The sequence below is a fragment of the Bombus pascuorum genome, chromosome 13, assembly GCF_905332965.1.
Source record: "Bombus pascuorum chromosome 13, iyBomPasc1.1, whole genome shotgun sequence".
Taxonomy (NCBI): Eukaryota; Metazoa; Arthropoda; class Insecta; order Hymenoptera; family Apidae; genus Bombus; species Bombus pascuorum.
This window is the reverse complement of record NC_083500.1, coordinates 7,690,533-7,709,902: the sequence shown is the minus strand read 5'-3', so window position 1 is coordinate 7,709,902 and position 19,370 is coordinate 7,690,533. Positions and strand designations below refer to the sequence as shown.

General features: G+C 36.7%; 2 protein-coding genes across 5 annotated transcripts in view; both read right to left on the bottom strand.

Moving 5' to 3' along the window:
- The window catches only part of LOC132913358 (uncharacterized), a 35,747-nt gene extending 26,869 nt beyond the window's left edge, over positions 1–8,878 (bottom strand). Inside the window, exon 1 of the mRNA XM_060971642.1 lies at positions 8,075–8,878. Within this exon, the coding sequence (XP_060827625.1) occupies positions 8,075–8,116 (42 nt within the window). The 5' untranslated portion in view covers positions 8,117–8,878. The remainder of the gene's footprint in view (positions 1–8,074) is intronic.
- Positions 8,879–10,743: 1,865 nt separating this feature from the next.
- LOC132913353 (apyrase) overlaps positions 10,744–19,370 on the bottom strand; it is a 13,327-nt gene continuing 4,700 nt past the window's right edge. For 3 of the 4 annotated variants that reach the window (XM_060971633.1, XM_060971631.1, XM_060971634.1), the window contains 11 exons: positions 17,972–18,203; positions 15,674–15,899; positions 14,640–14,756; positions 14,486–14,566; positions 13,381–13,582; positions 12,915–13,020; positions 12,726–12,820; positions 12,286–12,440; positions 11,979–12,164; positions 11,221–11,318; positions 10,744–11,158 (listed from right to left, as the gene is read on the bottom strand). In XM_060971633.1, coding sequence (XP_060827616.1) covers positions 10,918–11,158; positions 11,221–11,318; positions 11,979–12,164; positions 12,286–12,440; positions 12,726–12,820; positions 12,915–13,020; positions 13,381–13,582; positions 14,486–14,566; positions 14,640–14,756; positions 15,674–15,899; positions 17,972–18,102 — 1,638 coding nt within the window. In that variant the 5' untranslated portion in view covers positions 18,103–18,203 and the 3' untranslated portion in view covers positions 10,744–10,917. Of the gene's footprint in view, positions 11,159–11,220; positions 11,319–11,978; positions 12,165–12,285; positions 12,441–12,725; positions 12,821–12,914; positions 13,021–13,380; positions 13,583–14,485; positions 14,567–14,639; positions 14,757–15,673; positions 15,900–17,971; positions 18,414–19,370 lie in introns of those variants that run through there. The other variant, XM_060971632.1, reaches the window with a different exon arrangement.

Here is a 19,370-nt window from a genome sequence, read left to right as displayed (position 1 = left end):
TCCAACAGTCGGAGGCATTGTGACTTTGGTTAAACTTTCAACTACGTGGAAAACCGCAATCTAACCAAAGATCGACATCGAGTATATATAGGGTGGACCAGAAACCGTGGTACAATTGGCAAGAGAGCGATTCTGCGTAAAAGAATGTCGAAAATATAAAATAAAATTTGCTCGTTCGAAAAGGTTCATTCTCGAGAAAATGGAATTTGAAAATTTGTTTCTTTTCATACCTAGAAATCACAGTAGAAAAACATCGTGCTCGTAATCGTATAAACTCGAAACATTATCACACGTTTCATGTTTTACAGAGGCACAAATTTAAAATGCAATATCTTATCAATCGATTTTATATTACCAACTTACCTCTTCTTATTCGATCTTGATACTAAACGTTGTATATCCTGATATTTATGAACATCTCGTAAATATTGTTTGTCACAATTTTAGGACACCAATTTATTACAGAATTTCATAAATGCAACAGCTGTTTCTAGAATTATATTTCTTTATCTTTGCATCTAGTCTTCTTTCCAGTTACGTAAATATAATTAAAGTACTTCTTTCTAGCTTAGAACAACTTCGATCGAACAACGTCGAAATTACAAAATCAACAAATAGTTACAACACGACATATTTTTGCCAATAATCTTCGTACACTGGTCTTGATACGTGAATTCGATTTCGTCGAAAATGAAGTACCGTGTGAATTTTTATTCCACGTTTTCTGCGTATTTTTTCACATAGAGAAAGATTGTACTGCGATTACTGGGTCACTCTGTATAACTATATCTAGCCGGAAGAGAGAAGTTCAAAGAGCAGAGTGCGCGGCGGAAAGTAATATCTGGCAGCGCGAACTTACGCCGCAGCAGGCGTGTAATCGCGCTTTATATCTTATCAGGATTCTGATGCGACGGTGAATTATGTAATTGCAACGCGCTTTTTCCCTTCCGCCGTCGCGGGCAAGCTCTTTTTGAACGTTGAAAACGTCCACGACGAAGAAAATGTTTTCCCCCCCCCCCTTTGACGCTCGCTCAAGGCCTGATATAGAAAAATTGTGGATAAAAAGTTCCCCGTTGGAAATTGCAGAATGGTGGACCAACCGCGACGACGTCGACGAGGACGACGACGACGAGGAAGAAAATACACGTCGACCTGACTATCTTTTTTTTTCTCCCTCCCTCTCTTTCTCTCCCTTTTCCACCCCTCGACGAAAGGGTGAGTTTGGAGAAGATTGGAAGCACTGAATGTTTCCAGGCGAAATGAGGTTTTAATTAGCGCGACCCCGTATCACGATGTTGCTCGAGGTAATCCAAAGATCCAACGAAAAGAAGAAAAGAATATCATCGCTCGCTCTGGGATTTAAATTTCCTCGCGATTTTGTCCCGTGTAATTTAACCGGGCGCAATTGTTTCGTACGAAGCGAGATAGGATAATCCCGGCATTAATTCCGCGAAAAAGTCTTCCCGTGAGCGAACGACGAAGAGGGTGAAATATATCTCGTACACGTAGAGGGCTTATTTTCGGTAAAATGGAACAAAAAGAAATGCATTAGTTCTACTTGTTTGGCCTTCAATTAAATTTGCGCAGAAATCTATGAAGACGTACACGGCTCGTGTTCGTAAGTATCGAGACACCGATTGCTTTCATACGAGATGTGAGTCTAATTTGTTCATTGCCAAAAGAACGATTAATCGAAAAGGATGTTATATTTGTAAAGAGGAAAAGCTTGTTGAAGACTATTGGAAAAATTAATAATATAATCAGTTACAGTAATTGATCGAAAGACGCGGTGGATGTACAGGAAAGATTTATTAATTATTATATCCGAAGAATGACAAGATTTTGGCTAGGAATTGTTGGAAATTGATAAAGAAACGTTGCTCGTTCATTCCGCTAGATTGTTTGGATCGTAACGCGATTAAAGCGTAGTTAGTTAGGTTAATTGAATTGCTAATTAGGACGATGAGGCGTTTTCGAACTTTGTCACTCACGACAGCGCTTGCATAATTTCTTACGTCAAATCGCGTTTGTTTGGTAATAATCGCCAACGGCGAGAAATAAGGTCTAAGTAAAAATAACAGATTCATAAAGTCTCAACTTGTCCTTCTACATCTTCGAAGATGATAACGAACAACGATCATGAACAACGACGAGTCTCTCATACATTCTTTAAAAAGTCGATGGTAATTCGACGATGAAATTGGAAAATTCGACCAAGTGAAGTTAATTTGGCTTTCGAAAAGCTCAACCGAGACCTCGTCTCCATTCTTTTCCCTAATCAAAACCACCGTAGCAACGTTAATCATCTCGTAGCATTCGCGTCTCGGAAATAACTGGCAGCGAATTATTTAGCAATTCGTAGCACTCTAACGGGCCCGCGTGATTCCCATCGACTTTAATTAAAATTTCGTCTGGAGTAACGAGCTTCGCCACACTGTGAATCGCAGCACGGGGCAAGTTTCGTACAGAAGTGGAACGTTTTGGGAGCGGACAGAACGCGTTTCGAGCGACGGTGAACAGGAGAGAATTTCGAGGGAAACAGTTCTCTTGGCGGAGAGGGAGAGCAAGAGAGAGAGAGAGAGCGAATAGCTTCGGGCACAGGACGATTATTAAACGCACGAAATTACTGTTAATACAGTCGACGCGAATGCATCGACTTTAATTGGTATGCGCCGAGTACCATTAACGTTTTAATTAGCGGCGGACAAGCCCGATACACGTCGACCGACATTTCCTTTCGGCGTTCGCGATCGATGCAGTCGCATTACCCGCTAAACGTTAACATTCTATTTATGGAACAAACGCGATTTTCTACCCTTAACATGCAACTATTACGTTATCGAGCAAACAGTCTTGAAAACCGTTCCCAATGCGTGAATTGTAAAATTTTGTTCGCGATATCGGACCATTCGCACGAAAGATCGTACAAATAACGAAGAATCACGATCTCTAAGAAAATAACTAAATTGGAACGAGGGTTGCTTGTCGGGAACGCTGTAAGAGCAGAAATGAAAAAATTTAAAAACAATTTCCATTTGTAAATAATTACTAATAATGTTGAAAAACGATGTGCCATGCAATGTAAGTGCCATTGAGCGATAAATATGCCCGAACACATGGACATTAAATATCACTGATTTTGTAACAATTCTTGCTTGAAACATTATAAAATATTCTTTTGAAAAAGAAACGTAAAGAATCATCTTGGAAAAATATATTTTTCGTCCTTTATACGAGTTATTTAGAAACAAACAGGACTGCTACTTATTACAGTGCTCGCAAATTTAAATGAATGGCACATTCAATTTCCTCTACAATTAAGAGGTGGTACACGCAGGCTTTTCTACAGATATTAATTCTTTTATCGATGAACTTGGTCTATACTAGCGCAAAAATAGAACATTTTATGACGCGCGTAAATTACTATACGCATAAAGTTTTATAGTAATGGAAACAAATTAAATTTCGAAAATAATTTTAGGATGAGGAAGTTTTTTTTCTCTCTCGTAAAACATTCGATGTTTGATATTTACAGTGTTACAGCCTACAGTCCTCGACTATAAATTGAATTTAAAAATCTTAAATAAAGAATTTCCTTCAATATTTTCCCCAGTAAATTACTTTGAATATTTTATACATATATTTCCATACTATTTATTCGTATATTTATTTTGTACCCTTTTGTAGCTTTATTATTCTTTACACGTACGTATAGTCAGGGTCAGAAACGCGTACACATGCGCCGACAGCACCACATTTATTCAAAAATCTTTTGTATATGTGACATAAATTGAAAATTGAAAAATCCGTAGTCTACGTAACAAGTTCCAGAAAGGCAAAGTTACAGTGCACGAAAATAAAGAAACTCGGATTCGTGTTTAAAGTGCACCTTATTTGGCGAAATATTTTCTGTCGTCGTGCAAAGTGGCCCCGTTTTTTTTCTGTGTTTGCATACTGTTGCATTATTCGCAGGTTCGTTGAGTACTCATGAATAATGATTCGACCGAAACGTTAGAGGGAAGAAATTATTTTTTGTGCCATCAAGGAACAGTAACTCGAGCATAACTGTAAGCATTCACAAAATACCTTTAAGCGAACGTAGGCGTTCGAAATACGAAACTAAACTTCCTACTTTGCAACTTAACTTTTTCCAATTTTGAAGGAAATCTAACGACTGTCGGAGGAGCAGATAATACGAAAAAGTATATAAAGAATCCGTAGTACAGTGCTTCCTACAATGCTTGTAACTGTAGGTAAAACAATTTTCCACCAAGCTTCTGCTTTTTTTCATTACATTCCGAGATATACGAATTTGCATAAGAATCTGTCCATTACACGTTGCTTAATCTCTGCTCCGGGACTAGATTGTCTTTCTCGATTCGTCTTATCTTTCCACATTCCCCGATTGTTACTCGTGCGAGAATCGTTACTCGGTTTTCAATGGAAGCGATTGTAAACGTTCTACAGGATATTCTATGAGAAGCAAGATTGTGTTACATCGTGATTTGCTACAGCAGAAGGGTTTTGTGGGAAAAAGGAAAGTTACTCGCGTCGTCGCGTTGAAACGTTTTTTCCTTGAATGACGAGTTTTCAGCTGGGTTTTCGTCGAGAAAAAGAGAAGCTGTTTACTGCAACGTTAGAAATTTTTTAATTGATCCAGTGCTTTCTCGCGTGGCAAGCCACGCTGGAAAGAAGTCGCCGCGAGGTTGAACTTTTTAATTAGTCGCGAGCTTTAAAAATAACGTCGCTTCTCGAACCCACTTTCTTTTTTTTTTTCTACAACGGAACAAGTTGAAGGGAATTAACGGTACACGGTTTTCGTGAAGCAAACGAGAACCGTTTTGCTCCCGTATTTTTCGTGCATTCGATCGCAAATAAAGATCACGTACGAAGAATATGCTAAGTCCATTAATGTTGATTTTCTGATTTCGATGCCGCTTAACGAGTACACAGAACAATTTATATATAAATAGAAGATGAAGATATATATAAATAGAAGATGAAGAGATTCAATTAGGTTGTACGTACGTATGTCTTTTAAGAACGGCTAATAAGACGAAGAAATTTTGCCGAAATTCAATGCCGTAATTATTAAGACACATTTAATAAAATATTTCGATGCGTTCGAAATATTTTATTGCTACGACGAAAACAGCTTGGAAATTTTATTTAGCTTCAAAGCCAAATAAAGAGACAATTTTGCTGATGCAGGAAAATATGAAACCCAACTTATCGTACATAACTTGTCTTACAGTTTTCATACACATTTTTATATTGCTTTCAAATTTCACCAATACAATCACGACAGTTGAAATTCGTTACTAGACCGGGGATTTTTATGCATTTATGCAAAATCCATTTGCAACCGAAGTTGTAAAAACGTACAAGATGCCTGCAGTAAACGAAGATATATAAAATATCCAAAGTAGAGTAATAACAAAAGTATTGGTCATGGCTTTTAACGCGTGAAACGAATCTTTAAGCTGTATCCATAAAAATATAAATTTTCATAAAAATCCACGGTGTACTCGTTACGGTGCTAATGAAACTTCCAAATATTTCCTGCAACACACGTAACATATTCCCAAACGCGTTGAAATACCTTCGTGAGCCACTGTATATCCGGCAATCTGGTCAAAGGAAAATTTGTTCCATCTTCGACGAAGTAGAGTCGAGAAAATTGAGAGCAAATTCTATTCCCCTGGGTGGAAGGACGGCGAGAAAGAGTCCAATAAAATGCGCATATAAGGGAAGCTATAGAAAACGGGGACGAGTGTCTGAACATAAAACGAATGCAAATTTACATACGTATGGTGAGGAAGACACGAGAGAACATAACCGATAATGGCACTGGATTCATGATCTCGCGGATACATAGCAAATTTCATGGCACGATACAGCGAGAAATTAAATCAAATTTCGACTAACTATAGACAAGCTGTAGACGGACGAGTTATATACAGATGCCGTAATTTACTCTGACATTTATTCGCCCGAACGGGAATTTTTATGCGTTCAAGGAAAATCAAAAGACGCAAAAATATACATAATACGCGGGAAAATATAGATAAAATATCCGGTATTCTTTATATTTTATAAATTCTTTCAGCTGTATTCATAAAAGTATAAATCTGCAATGATAATCCGCTATTCATCATACATTATACAAAATAGTATATGTATATTAATCTTCTAACATTCCTTCACAGATGAAGGATTTCGCTTTTGTTAGATTTCTGAAAAATCATAGGTCGGATGTACATAATTATTCGTAATTATTTGACGCGATGCAGATTTTATATTTTATTTCATTTGTACTGAAACAATCAAGTAAACCTTTCCTACCATTGTTGACAGATACGATTCTTTACCGCAACAGTGAACGTTGGTTTTACCGCAAAGTGATTTTCAAAATGCTTGATATCATTCAAGTGCACACGTCACATTTTATTTGACGTATCAATACAAATTTAAAGAGTCATTGTTTGTTAATTTGTGTTTGCGAGAGTGTACGAAAATATGCTTAGAAACTGTTGATGTCTCAAGTTGGTGTTCTTCGGGCCATTTTTGAATCGCACTTTCCTATCACTAGATAATTTCTTAAATTTTAGAAAAATATAAAAGAACGCTTATTCGTTAAATGTTAAAACTGCTTTTCTCTCTTGAAACTAAAGAAAGATTGAGACATAAAAAATTGGAGAACCACCAGGTCAGAGTTAAATTTCAATTATCGAAGGAATATTCATCGACTATTCGTTCTTTTCTTTTCTTCTTCTATCCACAATGGAAAAAAGAACAACCAAGGAAATGTTCGCAGAATTTCGTGGAAACCGTCACGAATAGAGACACGAATAAAGAAAAAAGAAGCTACGAATTTTCGTGTAAAATGCAAATAAGCGTTCTCGAGGTTTCCACGATGCGGCATTAAACTCCGGATAAAGTAGAAGCACCAGTACAAACGAAATTCTGAAGCGTACAGGCCGAGCTGGAACGCGTTTCCTTTCCGGGACCCCATAAACGGGCCACTACACGGTGCACAAGGTGTTTCTAAATCGTCGCGTTACGTCCACACATTCTCGCGCGAACGTCCCGCGATCTTGGATCATTTTACCTTCTATTTTATATCCAAGACCTCACGATCGTTATACACAATTTATGTAAGGAACCTTATCTTCTTTTCAACCTTTTCACTCCGGACAAAATCATTTAGTGGCCCGCATACGGATCAAAAGACAGAAATTGATTGGATTAGCGATGTCAAAGAATGATATCGAGTCAAGTGATAATTTAAATAAAACGAGTAACAGCCAAAAAACGAGCGAACAATGTGTACGCTGTGATTCCACATTTTATTTAGAAATTCGGTACAATTGAAATTAGAAATCCTGTGTCTTGAAAAGTTGTCGAGTATACGTGTATTTGACTAATTCCGAATAGGAATGGACCATCGATGGAAGATTATTCTACATGCGAAGATAAGCGGAAAATGTAGAATAAGATCTTTTTATGTCAGGCTTCGTTCTCGAGGAAATGGAATTTAAACATTTGTCAAGTAGCATGTACCTGGTTAATTCTCGTCCAAACCGACTAGTTCGAACCCGGTTAAACATATTCAAACTTTATCTTCTGCGTAACGAAGCTTTAAACTAAAGCTATGTTCGAAATTTCTTCCAGAATTCCATGTATCACTTTATCCGAAAATTTGTAAAATGCACGTGTACCAGGCTAATTCTCGGTTAAACACGTTCGAACGTTATCTTCTCGAAAACAAAGCCTCAAACGAAAAAGCTTCGTTCTACATACCCGACTAGTTGTCGCATGTAGAACAATCTCCTTGTCAATTTTCCATTCCTGTCCAGTGGGATTAGACAAATGCACGTCCGCTTGGTAACTTTTCAAACTCGATTTTCCCGGAATTGAAACCTCCGGGGCAATTTTGTTATTTCTGATTGTCCTCTTATTTCGTGCCACAGAATCCCTCTAATTTCAATCAGCACAGCACGAGTTCAGGACCATGGTATATACACGAGGGAACCGAAAACGAAACAAGACTGATTTATCAGCTATTACATACCTCGGACAAGGAGTCCTCCATCATATCGCTGGTATCTCTCATGACTCCCAATGGAAACTAGCACCGACAACAATCACTCAACGCCCACGTTTTATCCGTTTCCTCCTCCGGGCCTGTATCTTTCACTGTCTCTGTTATACGTTCCTCTCTTCCTCCTTCTTCTCCTCCACTCTTTCTAATATTCTCAAACTTCTCTAACCGACGAACAAGCAACGAAAAGACCCGCTGTTTCTAACTTAATTTGTAGAAAAAAAAAGAAAAAAAAGAAAAAAAGGAACACGATCGGTCACAGGAGAGACTCCAAAAAACGCTCTTGTCACGAGCACATTGTGCCGATCGTGTTTTCGGAGCGTGTTCGTTTAAAACGCACGTATAACTTGGTCGTTGGATCGATCGTATCGCAACGTGTCACTTTCCTCCCTCTTTCTCCACTACCTCTCCCTCTCTGTATTGCCCTCTATATGCTCCTCCGTGTTCACCCACTCCGTTTCCCTCGAACGTGTTCTTCTCCCGCGGCAGACACGCACAGCTTCCGTTTTCCAAGTCGATTCGACCGGGCTCCACTTGGAGTTAGACGACGAACGAACGGGTCCCGGCGTCGTTGATTCTTTCGAAAAAAAAAAAAAGGGGTCGACGATCCGAGCGTGGCGAGCTTGACGAGCTCACGAGTGGATCGCGAGTCGACCCATCGGTGAACGCGGCTTTCGAAACACTGGCGAGCGCTGTCAGGTAAAGCAAGGGAGCAGGTCGACGGACAGCCACCAGGCAGACCTGCCTCCATGACACTGGTCCCGTCTCCCTCTACCCTCACGCGATCTCTCCCTTGCACCGACTACTGCTTGCAGCTGCCTTTCCTCCCCTCCGACCGACCATCCCCTCCTTTTCGCTCTCTTCTCTCTCTCTCTCTTTTCTCTCTCTCTTCTCTCTCTTCTCTCTCTCTTCTTCGATGAAACCCTCTTCGTCTTTTCTCTTTTCTCGGCCCCTCCTCCGCGTTATTCCTCAAATTCACCCTCTGCGTTCCCCTTCAACTAAAGATTCTCTCGCTCATTCTCATTCTTACACGAGAGTCTTAATACCATCTTCTTCTATATTCCCCTCTACTCGGTCGTCCAGCTTACATTTTCCTACCACTTGCCAGATACTGGTTCCGTTCCTCTCTGCTTGATAAGTAGATACATAGCTACTGGCTCCACTCCTCCTTTCTTTGGATACTCGTGCGATCCCCTCTTTGCGCCAAGTCGAGCCTAAGAGGAACTCAGCTACCGATGAATCGCGACACGATGCAAGCAAATGGCTCGATCTGACCGCGGATTTCAAACTGACAACGTGTTTTGGCTGAGCCGCGGGATGGGATTGGTTGGCGAGCAGAGTGGATGATGGTTAGCTGGAGGTAAACGATCGGAGGGTTGCTCGGACTCGAGCAACTTGGGGAACATTTCCAAGTTGCGAGATTTAGTTTGTTGTATTGTTCTTGTTCGTGGAAGATTGGTTTACGTATTACGATAAGAGAGGATATTCGCGTGTTAGAATGGGATATTGATCAGGTTCGTAAATTGGGAAAATGGAACAAAGCAACGAAGCTACAAGTACTAGTTTCTTGACGTTTATCTTGCGAATTACTGTTACGCGAATCGTACATTGGAATAGCCTTGAAATTAATTTTTATGCAATGTACAAGTGAATTATTAATACTTGTATGAACTGGCGTGATGCTATGAATTAAATGTAGGAAGCTAATAATCTTTCCCAGATTCCTGGAAACCGTGTTTGAAGACGATAAAGACTGGACTCTGAAGAAACTGTGTCACAGTAAGAGGAGAACGTGGAACGCGAATTTCGAGCGAAAAAAGAGAGTTCTCGCGGCACTACAAAGCTGTTCACGCGTGCTGGCGGAGGGCGATGCAGACGAACAGCTGCTATTTCACCTGTTCGATATATTATTTAAATGCTTCACCTGCCGCGATGTCCAGATACCGCGAGATAAGCGAGCGGACGTTTCCTGCTTTCACGACGATACCACGATATCGCGACCTCTTCGTCGTCGCTTTTTCATTAAAAGCTTTTTAGCGAATGCCTCGTTGAAATCGAACGAAATTGATCGATCTGTCGTAATTCGATTTTCTCCAGCTTTGAAAGATAGAGGGTGAGCGACAAGACACCGGTTACTGACTAATTTTAGCTCTTAAGTATTCTTTGAGTATTTAATAGTAATAATCGTTATTATTATTCTACTTTTATATATTTTTTATTCATATCATTATTATTGTTTAAAGATTTATTATCCTTTAGGGACTATTGCTCGTAAATATTAAGTATCGTTCGAGTTATAAATGATAATTTATATCAGATTGCCAAAATTTAAGATAATTTAGTTTAATTAGTAATGAAATTCGATAAAATTAAAAGTTTCGAAATTAAGTAATCTAATCTTAAATCTTTATTCCAAAAATTGCTTCACTACCGTGATTGCCAAGAATGTTGGACATTTTGAATCGTTTTATCATTAATTCTCTCCCTTAATGTGCTTAACGTATTTTTCATAACATGAAAAAGAAGTAGATTAAAGTTATCTGTTTAGCGTTCTCAAGTAATTAAATTTCCTTATCAGTTAGTACCTTGCTAGCCATCCTGTGTATTATCGAAGGAATGAAGCGAATGAACAAGAGAGATTATGAAATAGCATTTTTATTAAATTTACATTTATATTGCACAAGTTCATTTTAGATTAAATGCACTTTACAATACTGTGATATTAACATCAGTTTGCGAAATATGATTCTAGAAAGTCTTTGAATCTTTCTTACCTATTGTTTTGCTAGGAAAATGAATATTTACCGAACTAACTAAGAACTATTTCCATCTAAAAAGATCACTCGACGATCTTGTCCAGTTAGTATAGGACTGATCTTCTTCATGTATTTAGACAATACTACCCAGTCCAAGTAACCGACTTCGTGATTTCTACCACAGGTTTCGAATGGGACGAATCCATCCCCGCCTTGGACTAAGAAGGTTGGAAGTACAATTCTGTACCACTGATCTAACACCAGCTCTTCGTACCTTGGTACCTCGCAGGCTCTACATCTGGAAGAATACGCGAATTACGAAGATTTGTCGAAGTTATCGGTGAAAATTTAAGTACTCACCTTATTTTGACATCCTCCACCTTCCTGGAATTTCCTTTTATTTTATAAACCACTTTTAGGCCTGACCATATTAAAATATCTTCTTCCATTTCTAGGATCTGAAATGGTTAAATTAAATATATAGTGTCACGGTATATATTAATAAAATATTTATCAGATATCTATATATAAGTTAGTTGGCTTTGAGGAGAACACAGGGGAAAGAGAAGGAGCGCCTAGCGCATGGCAGCACTTATTACACATCGGTAGAAACGGTGCTCGTTGATAGGAGCTGGAACGTAAGAGTATGTAAACATAAAAACGTAAAAGTTGATTACGCTTTCTGTAAAAAGTAAATTCATTTGTTTCGTATGATCTTCTCTAAAATAAGCCACAGCTTTCTAATAATGAACACACACAGGGTGGACCACGTAATTGGAAGAACCTTTTCGGTGAAATTATATATTTATATAATTACAATAGAATTCCATTTAGAAAATTTAGCAGAAGATTACATACGTACGTATATTAACAATTTATTGTATTATAATTTCAAAAACGATTTGTGATTACGCCTCCGTAAATGGACACTTCACGTGTCTACTTACAAAACAAATTAATTAAGTGAAATTATACTTTCTCGAAACCATTCGACTTTTATTCGAAATATTTTTCACCGAATTAATTGCTGTGTAATTGAAGCAGTTCCAGTTACGGTACATGCTCCGACCGATATTAAGTTTCTTCAAATTAATGTGAATTAAGATAAAATGTTATACCTGCAGAATGCAGCTGCCTTTTAATTCGAGAATGTCCCAAGTGTTCTCGAAAGGTTGAGCCATTATCAGATCGGCAAAAGTGATATCTTGACCTATGGAGTCTATAGGAGCGCGTATTCCTCCAGGATTGTAAACACCAACTGCAGCGTATGTCCACACAGTTTTATTCTCTGCTCTCTCCACATACTACGATCATTTAGCAAACACATTTCATTAGAAAATCCGTGTATAGACATCACTTTAATTTGTCTCAAAATAATTGTTTAATCGTTAGTTCCAGGGGACAAACGAAATATTTGTGACATACAGCATCGACCATGGCGTCTGTGATCAAATTTCCAAGGTTGCATTCGTTTCTGCGACATTTATTGTCGAGGAAAACCCTCGTTCGAGCAATCTTCGTTCCTGCCTTTTCATCCACCCTTACTTTCCATGGTGCCAAAGCCTTCAGCATCTCAGGATCTGGAGAAAAATTTTGATAAGTGATCGTCTAATTACGTTTCACAAAAGAACACATTCTCAATTAATGAAAAATTAATTTAATTAATTAATAATTAATAATTGTTTAAAATTACGAACTGGAATTTTGTATAGATAATTTATACGAATAGTACGCGAATCCATCAAGATTATAAGATTCCTTTATTTTCATTCGCTTGATTAATACAAAAAGACCGTTTACAGTAACCATCCCCTAAATGTTTAGTATAATGTGTACATATAATGAAAGCAGAGATTTATTCTTACCTTCCTCGATAGAGTAATCAAGGAGAATCGGATTTCCGTCCCAATCAACCACCTCGCCATCCGCATCGAACCACACCGTCAAGTTCCCCAGGTACCTGGCGCAAACAGGAAACCACTTCCTCATTTTCTAGAAGAGAAGCAGACGAAACAACAGGCAGTTTCTTTTTTTATCGAGAACAAATTACCAACTTTGTGAAAGCAGCTGCCTGAACGATCAACACCGTTCTGTTGGTCTCTTCTTGAACCACCACCACGGGATATTCATCCTCTGGCTCGTCAATGAAAGGGGCAGGTCCTAAATGATAAGTATTTTATCATCGCAAGCGCTTAACAATTAATAGAAATAAGATTTTCCAGCAAATGATCGCTATGGTCTGATAAAATATACATATAATATGCTAATAATAATAATAGTATACTATAACTATACTAATAGTAATACTATTTAAAATTTTTTCAGAGTAGTAGTTGAAGGTAAAATAACGATAATAATAGTAATAAAATAATATTTTATAAAGCCTCTAACAAAAAAATAAAACTCCAAGCTTCAGTTTGACATCCTTATTTATTTATTGTTTTAACAAAAAGCAAAAGTATATTTATCTTAATCGAGATAAACAGAATACTTTCGAATACTTGCAAATGTAATAATTACCTGAATAAAGAAACGTATGGGAATGTCCACCAACGATAAGGTCGATCAGAGGACACTTGGCTGCCATTATTCTGTCCACATCCAATCCACAATGGCTTAAAACGATAATAATGTCGATCCCTCGGGACTTCAATCTCCGTGCCTCGTCATTCACCGATTCCACCTCATCCAGAAACTTTAATTTCCCGGTAATGGAAATTGTCTGGTAATTTGTAAGTTTCAATTAAGGACCAGAGTAACGTCGAATCACTCTTCCGGTTAAACCTTCGTCAACGTAATCTTCTCCCGTTTTCTGTCTCGTGTAATTATCTCCGTGCTTCTTGGAATCCGTTTAAACGTATCGATAATTAAAATATAGTTTAATAGTGACTTTTATGAACATTTTTATCTCGTTCATATATAAGGTCATAAGAGAAGCAATATGGAGACAGATTAAGAATAAAACTGATGGTTTGTCTGGTTAAATGTGAAATAAGTTTCAGCTATTAGATCATTCAACTATTCAAATACAATAGATCATATTCGATTATGTTAGACTAGTCGAATAAAATATTTAGAAAATAGTCATTTAACTAATATATTATTTTATCAGATGTTGTTTTGAAGATGTCGTTTGTATTAGTTTATTTAAATAAGCAAACAATTTTTCTTTCAGTTATTTCGTTACTTAATTATCAAACTTTTGTTTATTCTATTTAGCATAAAGTAAAAATCGGAATGATCTGCCAGTTAACACAAAACAATCTTTCTTTCTCGTTTCTGTTAAATTTCTTTCCGGAACATTTTCAAAAACGAAATCTAGGTATTCTTGAATTTTTTTAAGTACCTTTTTAAAATACATAGCGTTTCCTCTGTTTGGAATTTCGATTAAATTCATCGATTAAATTTTAGTCTTATTAGTTTAGTATTGTTAAACGATAAAATACTTGGAATTATTATTTTCTATATTGATCTTAAACAAAATATCTTCAGTTAATTGGTCAATATTGGGAGATGACGAGACCTTAATGTTGCAAGTGCATTCTATCCTTTAAAAAAACTCATGATTCGCTCGATTACGTCGACGAAGGATTAATCAAACGTGAAATTAAAATTCGATACGAACGTCCGTAGTCGATATAATAACGCCGATGACTCCGATTTTCGTGCCATTCCTTTCGATGATCGTGCTGTTCTTATAGAGTCCCTAAAAATATTTCAGCAACACTCGCGCTTTAAGCTTGAAATTTCAATGTAAATCCTAGTTATAATGTACTAACCTGCATCGTTGGTTCTTCACTTGCATCGATATTGGTGACTACTACAGGTGCCTTGACCATTTTTAAAAATGGAACCACACCCTCGACATCATCGTCAAATTCATGGTTTCCTATTGTCTGAAAAATTAATCGTTTTATAATCCTTTCTTCTAATAATTGTAAGTACGAATTCTATCTACGATTTATTTTATTATTTTATTAAATGGTTTTATCTTCGAAATCTAAATAAACTGAGATAACATTGATATCGATTATTATCGGTACGATTCAACAATGTCACGTTTACATATCAGATTTTATATTATCAAATACAGAGATATATGTTATCAACATTTACGTAGTTATTATCACTATTTTATTATTATTTTAGTATTTTATTATTATCTATAAGTTACCATTTACCAATTCCGCAATTATCATCAATTACAATCAATCGACCTTCTTTTACAACAAAACTATAATCTTCCATGATCGTCAGGAACTTACTGACTCGGTCGCGTAGATCCTCGTACTCAATATCTGGATCAATTTAATTAACAGACTGTTACACGATGATGAGCGAAACCATGTTTTCCCGTGGCTTCATCAACCAAATTTGACACGATAAATTCAGCTCCATCGGTTTCAAACATTAAATTTCGTTTAACGACGAGAACGAGCCACGTTTGAATGATCGATTGTTAACTTTTTGACCCAATTAAACCAATCGACCGATCAACGGCGGAAAGAAACCCCTTTTCCTATTCTTTTTTACCAGCTTATCGTCTCTTCAGTTTCGTTCCACTTTTACATCGTTCTTCGAAAGACTCTATCTTCATCTCTGTCATTTATTTCCTGGGATGATTATCATTTTGTTACTTTAGTTGTCTTTAGTTATCACGATGCGCTTCAAGTTTCGTTTCGAATCAATAGAAAAAAACAAAATGTTTTTTCCTTATCACGTATTTAAAATCTCTTCTCTCGTACTGATAATTGGCGATAGTTCGGCCTCAACATACTTGTTTTCGCGTGATTATTTCATGAGGCCGTCTTACCATAACATCGTGCGGTAACATGTTCATGAAGGTAGCAGTCACGTTCCAACGGTGAACGTTGTACCACAGTGTCCCTTGATAGTGATCGCCAGCGTTCAAGAAAATTGGATTCGGCCTTTCATTCATTAAACGATTCACTGCCGTGGAGACTCTTGAGATTCCACCGACGCAATCCTTCTCCTCGCCTTCGTGACACGCTTCGGATCGAGGACCTGTTTGCTCGAACCTAGAAAATATTTTCCTTCGTGAATAAGTTTGAGCAATACAGTGGTTCGCAAAAGATGATGTCGATAGATAGAAAGTACTTTAATAGTATTTTAATAGTTACCACAGAAAGCTTTAACGCGTATATTGTGTTATGTAAAACATTTTGAAATTCCATTAGCATTGTAATGAGACTCGACTGTCATCGTTATATCGATCAAATATCAGAGCAATTTCCATATGTACGTAAAAATTACAAAATATTTAATGTCATGATTTATTTATTATCTTTGACGGCCAATTATTCATCGTATTAGTAAATCGCTATATTCAGGATCATCCTTGAAGCTAATTATACGCTTAAAATAAATATTCAGCTTGTGTACTAATTTTTTACCGTATATACGTTTGTAACGACTATCTTGTTATTTTTGTACACATTTTCAAACTGATTCAAATTTTATGAACAGACAATATCGTCTCGTTATAGTGGCAATGAAATTACGTAATGTTTCAATACGTACAATGTACAATACGTACAATATGGCGATAAAAGTTCTCCATGGCGAGTGTTCAGATATTTTCGCAATACTTTCATGACACTGTAATTGAATTCCGAAAAACAAATACAATATAAATGTACAAATCGAGTACAAATGTTACTCGAACAGAATGGAAATGTTTCCAAACTCGCGTCGAGGGTCAATATTGAGCAAGACGAAGCTCGTTGATAGAAAAACGAACGCAGTAAAAAAGAGTTGTCATGATTAATCCGAATCATCGCGTCCCTGACCTTGAGATTTCACTTGCTAAGACCTCGGAAATCAAGCAGCTCACGCTTTTAGAACTCCGTTTCCATTGTTGATCGACCAGTCGATTATGTAACCAATTTTCATTTCCTTTTCTGCGTAGTGTCTCTCTTTTAATGCGAATCGTCATTCGATCATAAAATTGTTAATTACGTCAGCTATCGATGTTATTTATGCATCGTATATTAACCATCGACGTGTTTACAATCGATCAATATGATCAATCCAACAAATCATTTTGTATTGAAAACATCACCCGATGCGAATTACCGTGAATCATCTGGAATTGTTTGTGGAAGTGTAATAAAATTTCATGTCGTGTTTGTAGATATGGATGTCTATGTTTTGACGTAAAAATGCAGAGAATACACACAGTGTACAAAAATAGAACGTGAAATATACGGAATATAATATACGTTATAATATTAATTTCTCTGTTCAAGACTAATCACTAATATCAATAGTATACATTGCAAATACCATTAATATATAAATGATATATCAATAATATATTACATATCTTTAAGTATAAGTTGTAACTTATAAATCGTTTAATTAGTTAATTTGTACTAACTTAATCCTAGCAGATCTGAGAAAAATTCGGCTTCCCTGTCAATACTTAATACGCTATTTCCTCTACATCCTAACAGTGCAAACAATTACCAAGAATAATAAACTTAGTATGTATACAACAGCAACATTAACATTAATTAACATAAAACGTTTCCATTGACCCAGTTTTTTCGATTCTCGATTCGCAACGTCATTCACGTTCTCATTGAATTATCATTCATTGAATATATAATATGTATTCTGCTGTTCGGTTTTTTTATAGTAACTATGTATATGGATTTTGTAAAATAATTGGAAATCAAGGTTGAATCAGTACTTAGAAGAAACGCGCACTACCTTCCTGGGAAATCATCAGATTATTAAATCGAAATTACTTCTTAAAAGACATAGGAATAACGCATCTTACCATTTACTACATATTCTACTATACAAACTTGCTGTTTAAATATGACGATTTTAACAAACAAATTTAAAAACAGTTTGCCATCTTATCAACCATATTTAATTTCTTTCGATGACTTTTTGGCAGATATCCTAGAGATAGCTTCGCGAAAAACGTTTCGTTATATTTTATTCAAGTTCCTTCAAGCTCTCCTACAGTATTGAATTGAATTGAATGAATTTTATAAAATAGCCAGAAAAAAGAAATCACCTAAGTTTAATTCGTTTTACAATTAAAACGCGTGTTATCAAAGACAAGCATGCGGCTTACCTCGCGTGGAAATCATTTAGGTGTATCACCGACAACTCGAATAAATCCGATCGTCCCGGATAATACAGTCCCCTTCCGGTGAATCCGTAACATATCTGAAGTAGAAACGGTAACAGCAAAAACGGAAGCATCGTGGATTGAATTCGTGCATCGGGAACGTCGCGGCTTTCCTCCAGGAATTACGTCTCTGGAATCTTCTTTACCGCATCCAAGTCGCTTCCCTCGAGTTTCTCTACGAGAACGAAATAACGTGTCCTGCATTCATAGTTGAGAACTAGTTCGTACCACGGTTTAGACGATATTAGGCACTACGACGAAGACTCTCGCGATCACTGCTCGAGCTTTCAAGTTTGCACATTGAAACGTGAAACTTCGTCGAGTCTTATTCAACGACTTTTAAGAGAAAGGAGAATCTGGAAGGAATACGTTCGAACGTAACGTTAACCAATATTAGTTTGGACCGTCGATCTATGCGACCTTCTTACGAACGAAAATCAAAGAATACATATCCAATCATTCTAAACGGTATGAATAGTTGTTGTTGTATAGTGTTTGGATACACTTTCGACAATAGAAATTGTATATATCTTGTCTTAAGCTTGTCTATAGGTTCCTTTTCTCACGTATTACATACAAAAATGTTAACTACTGTTAAATAAAACAATAAAAAGGAGCATTGGATGTTATAAACAAAGCGTTATCAATGTGTTTTTTACATTATATGCTTGAATAATACCAAACCTTTATCAATATATCAGACGTAATATTGTTTGTTTTGGAAAGTTCGTTCGGATTTTTAAGGAATTTAATAAAATAGTAAATTTTGCCTAGCACCTCTCCGTCGAAAAACATTATTAGAAACATCTCTGAATATGTTTGTTGATTTTTAATAATATATTACACGTGTTAAATGCTGCTCGGAAAGTTCGTTTCGTTTTTCAATTCTTTGGTCGACATAAAAAATCATATTGGGAAGTTTTTCGCCAAAAAACCTGAGACCTTCTGGAAGGATGGAATATTGGAGTTGCGCGAAAGATGGAGAAACTTTATGGAACGAAATGACATTTATATAATTCGATAAATGTATATCGAATAGAAATGTAAATCGCAACGAACTTTCCGAGCAACCTTTTGAATCTTTTCGATCACTGTACAAAACATAAAAGATATAACTTAGAAAACACGAAGTTGGCACCCCGCTGGGGGTAGCCACCCACATGCTATATTTATTTTTATTTTATTTTTTTATTACCAATGAGATATAACACTTTACCAAATGTCCTTCAGGACAAATTGTAAAAACCAAAATAAACTATAAAAAAAAAATTGTGCAAAAATACGTGGCAATTCAGGCTATATAGGTTCTCATAATGTTAAGTTCCTTTTTGGGGTGCATTGC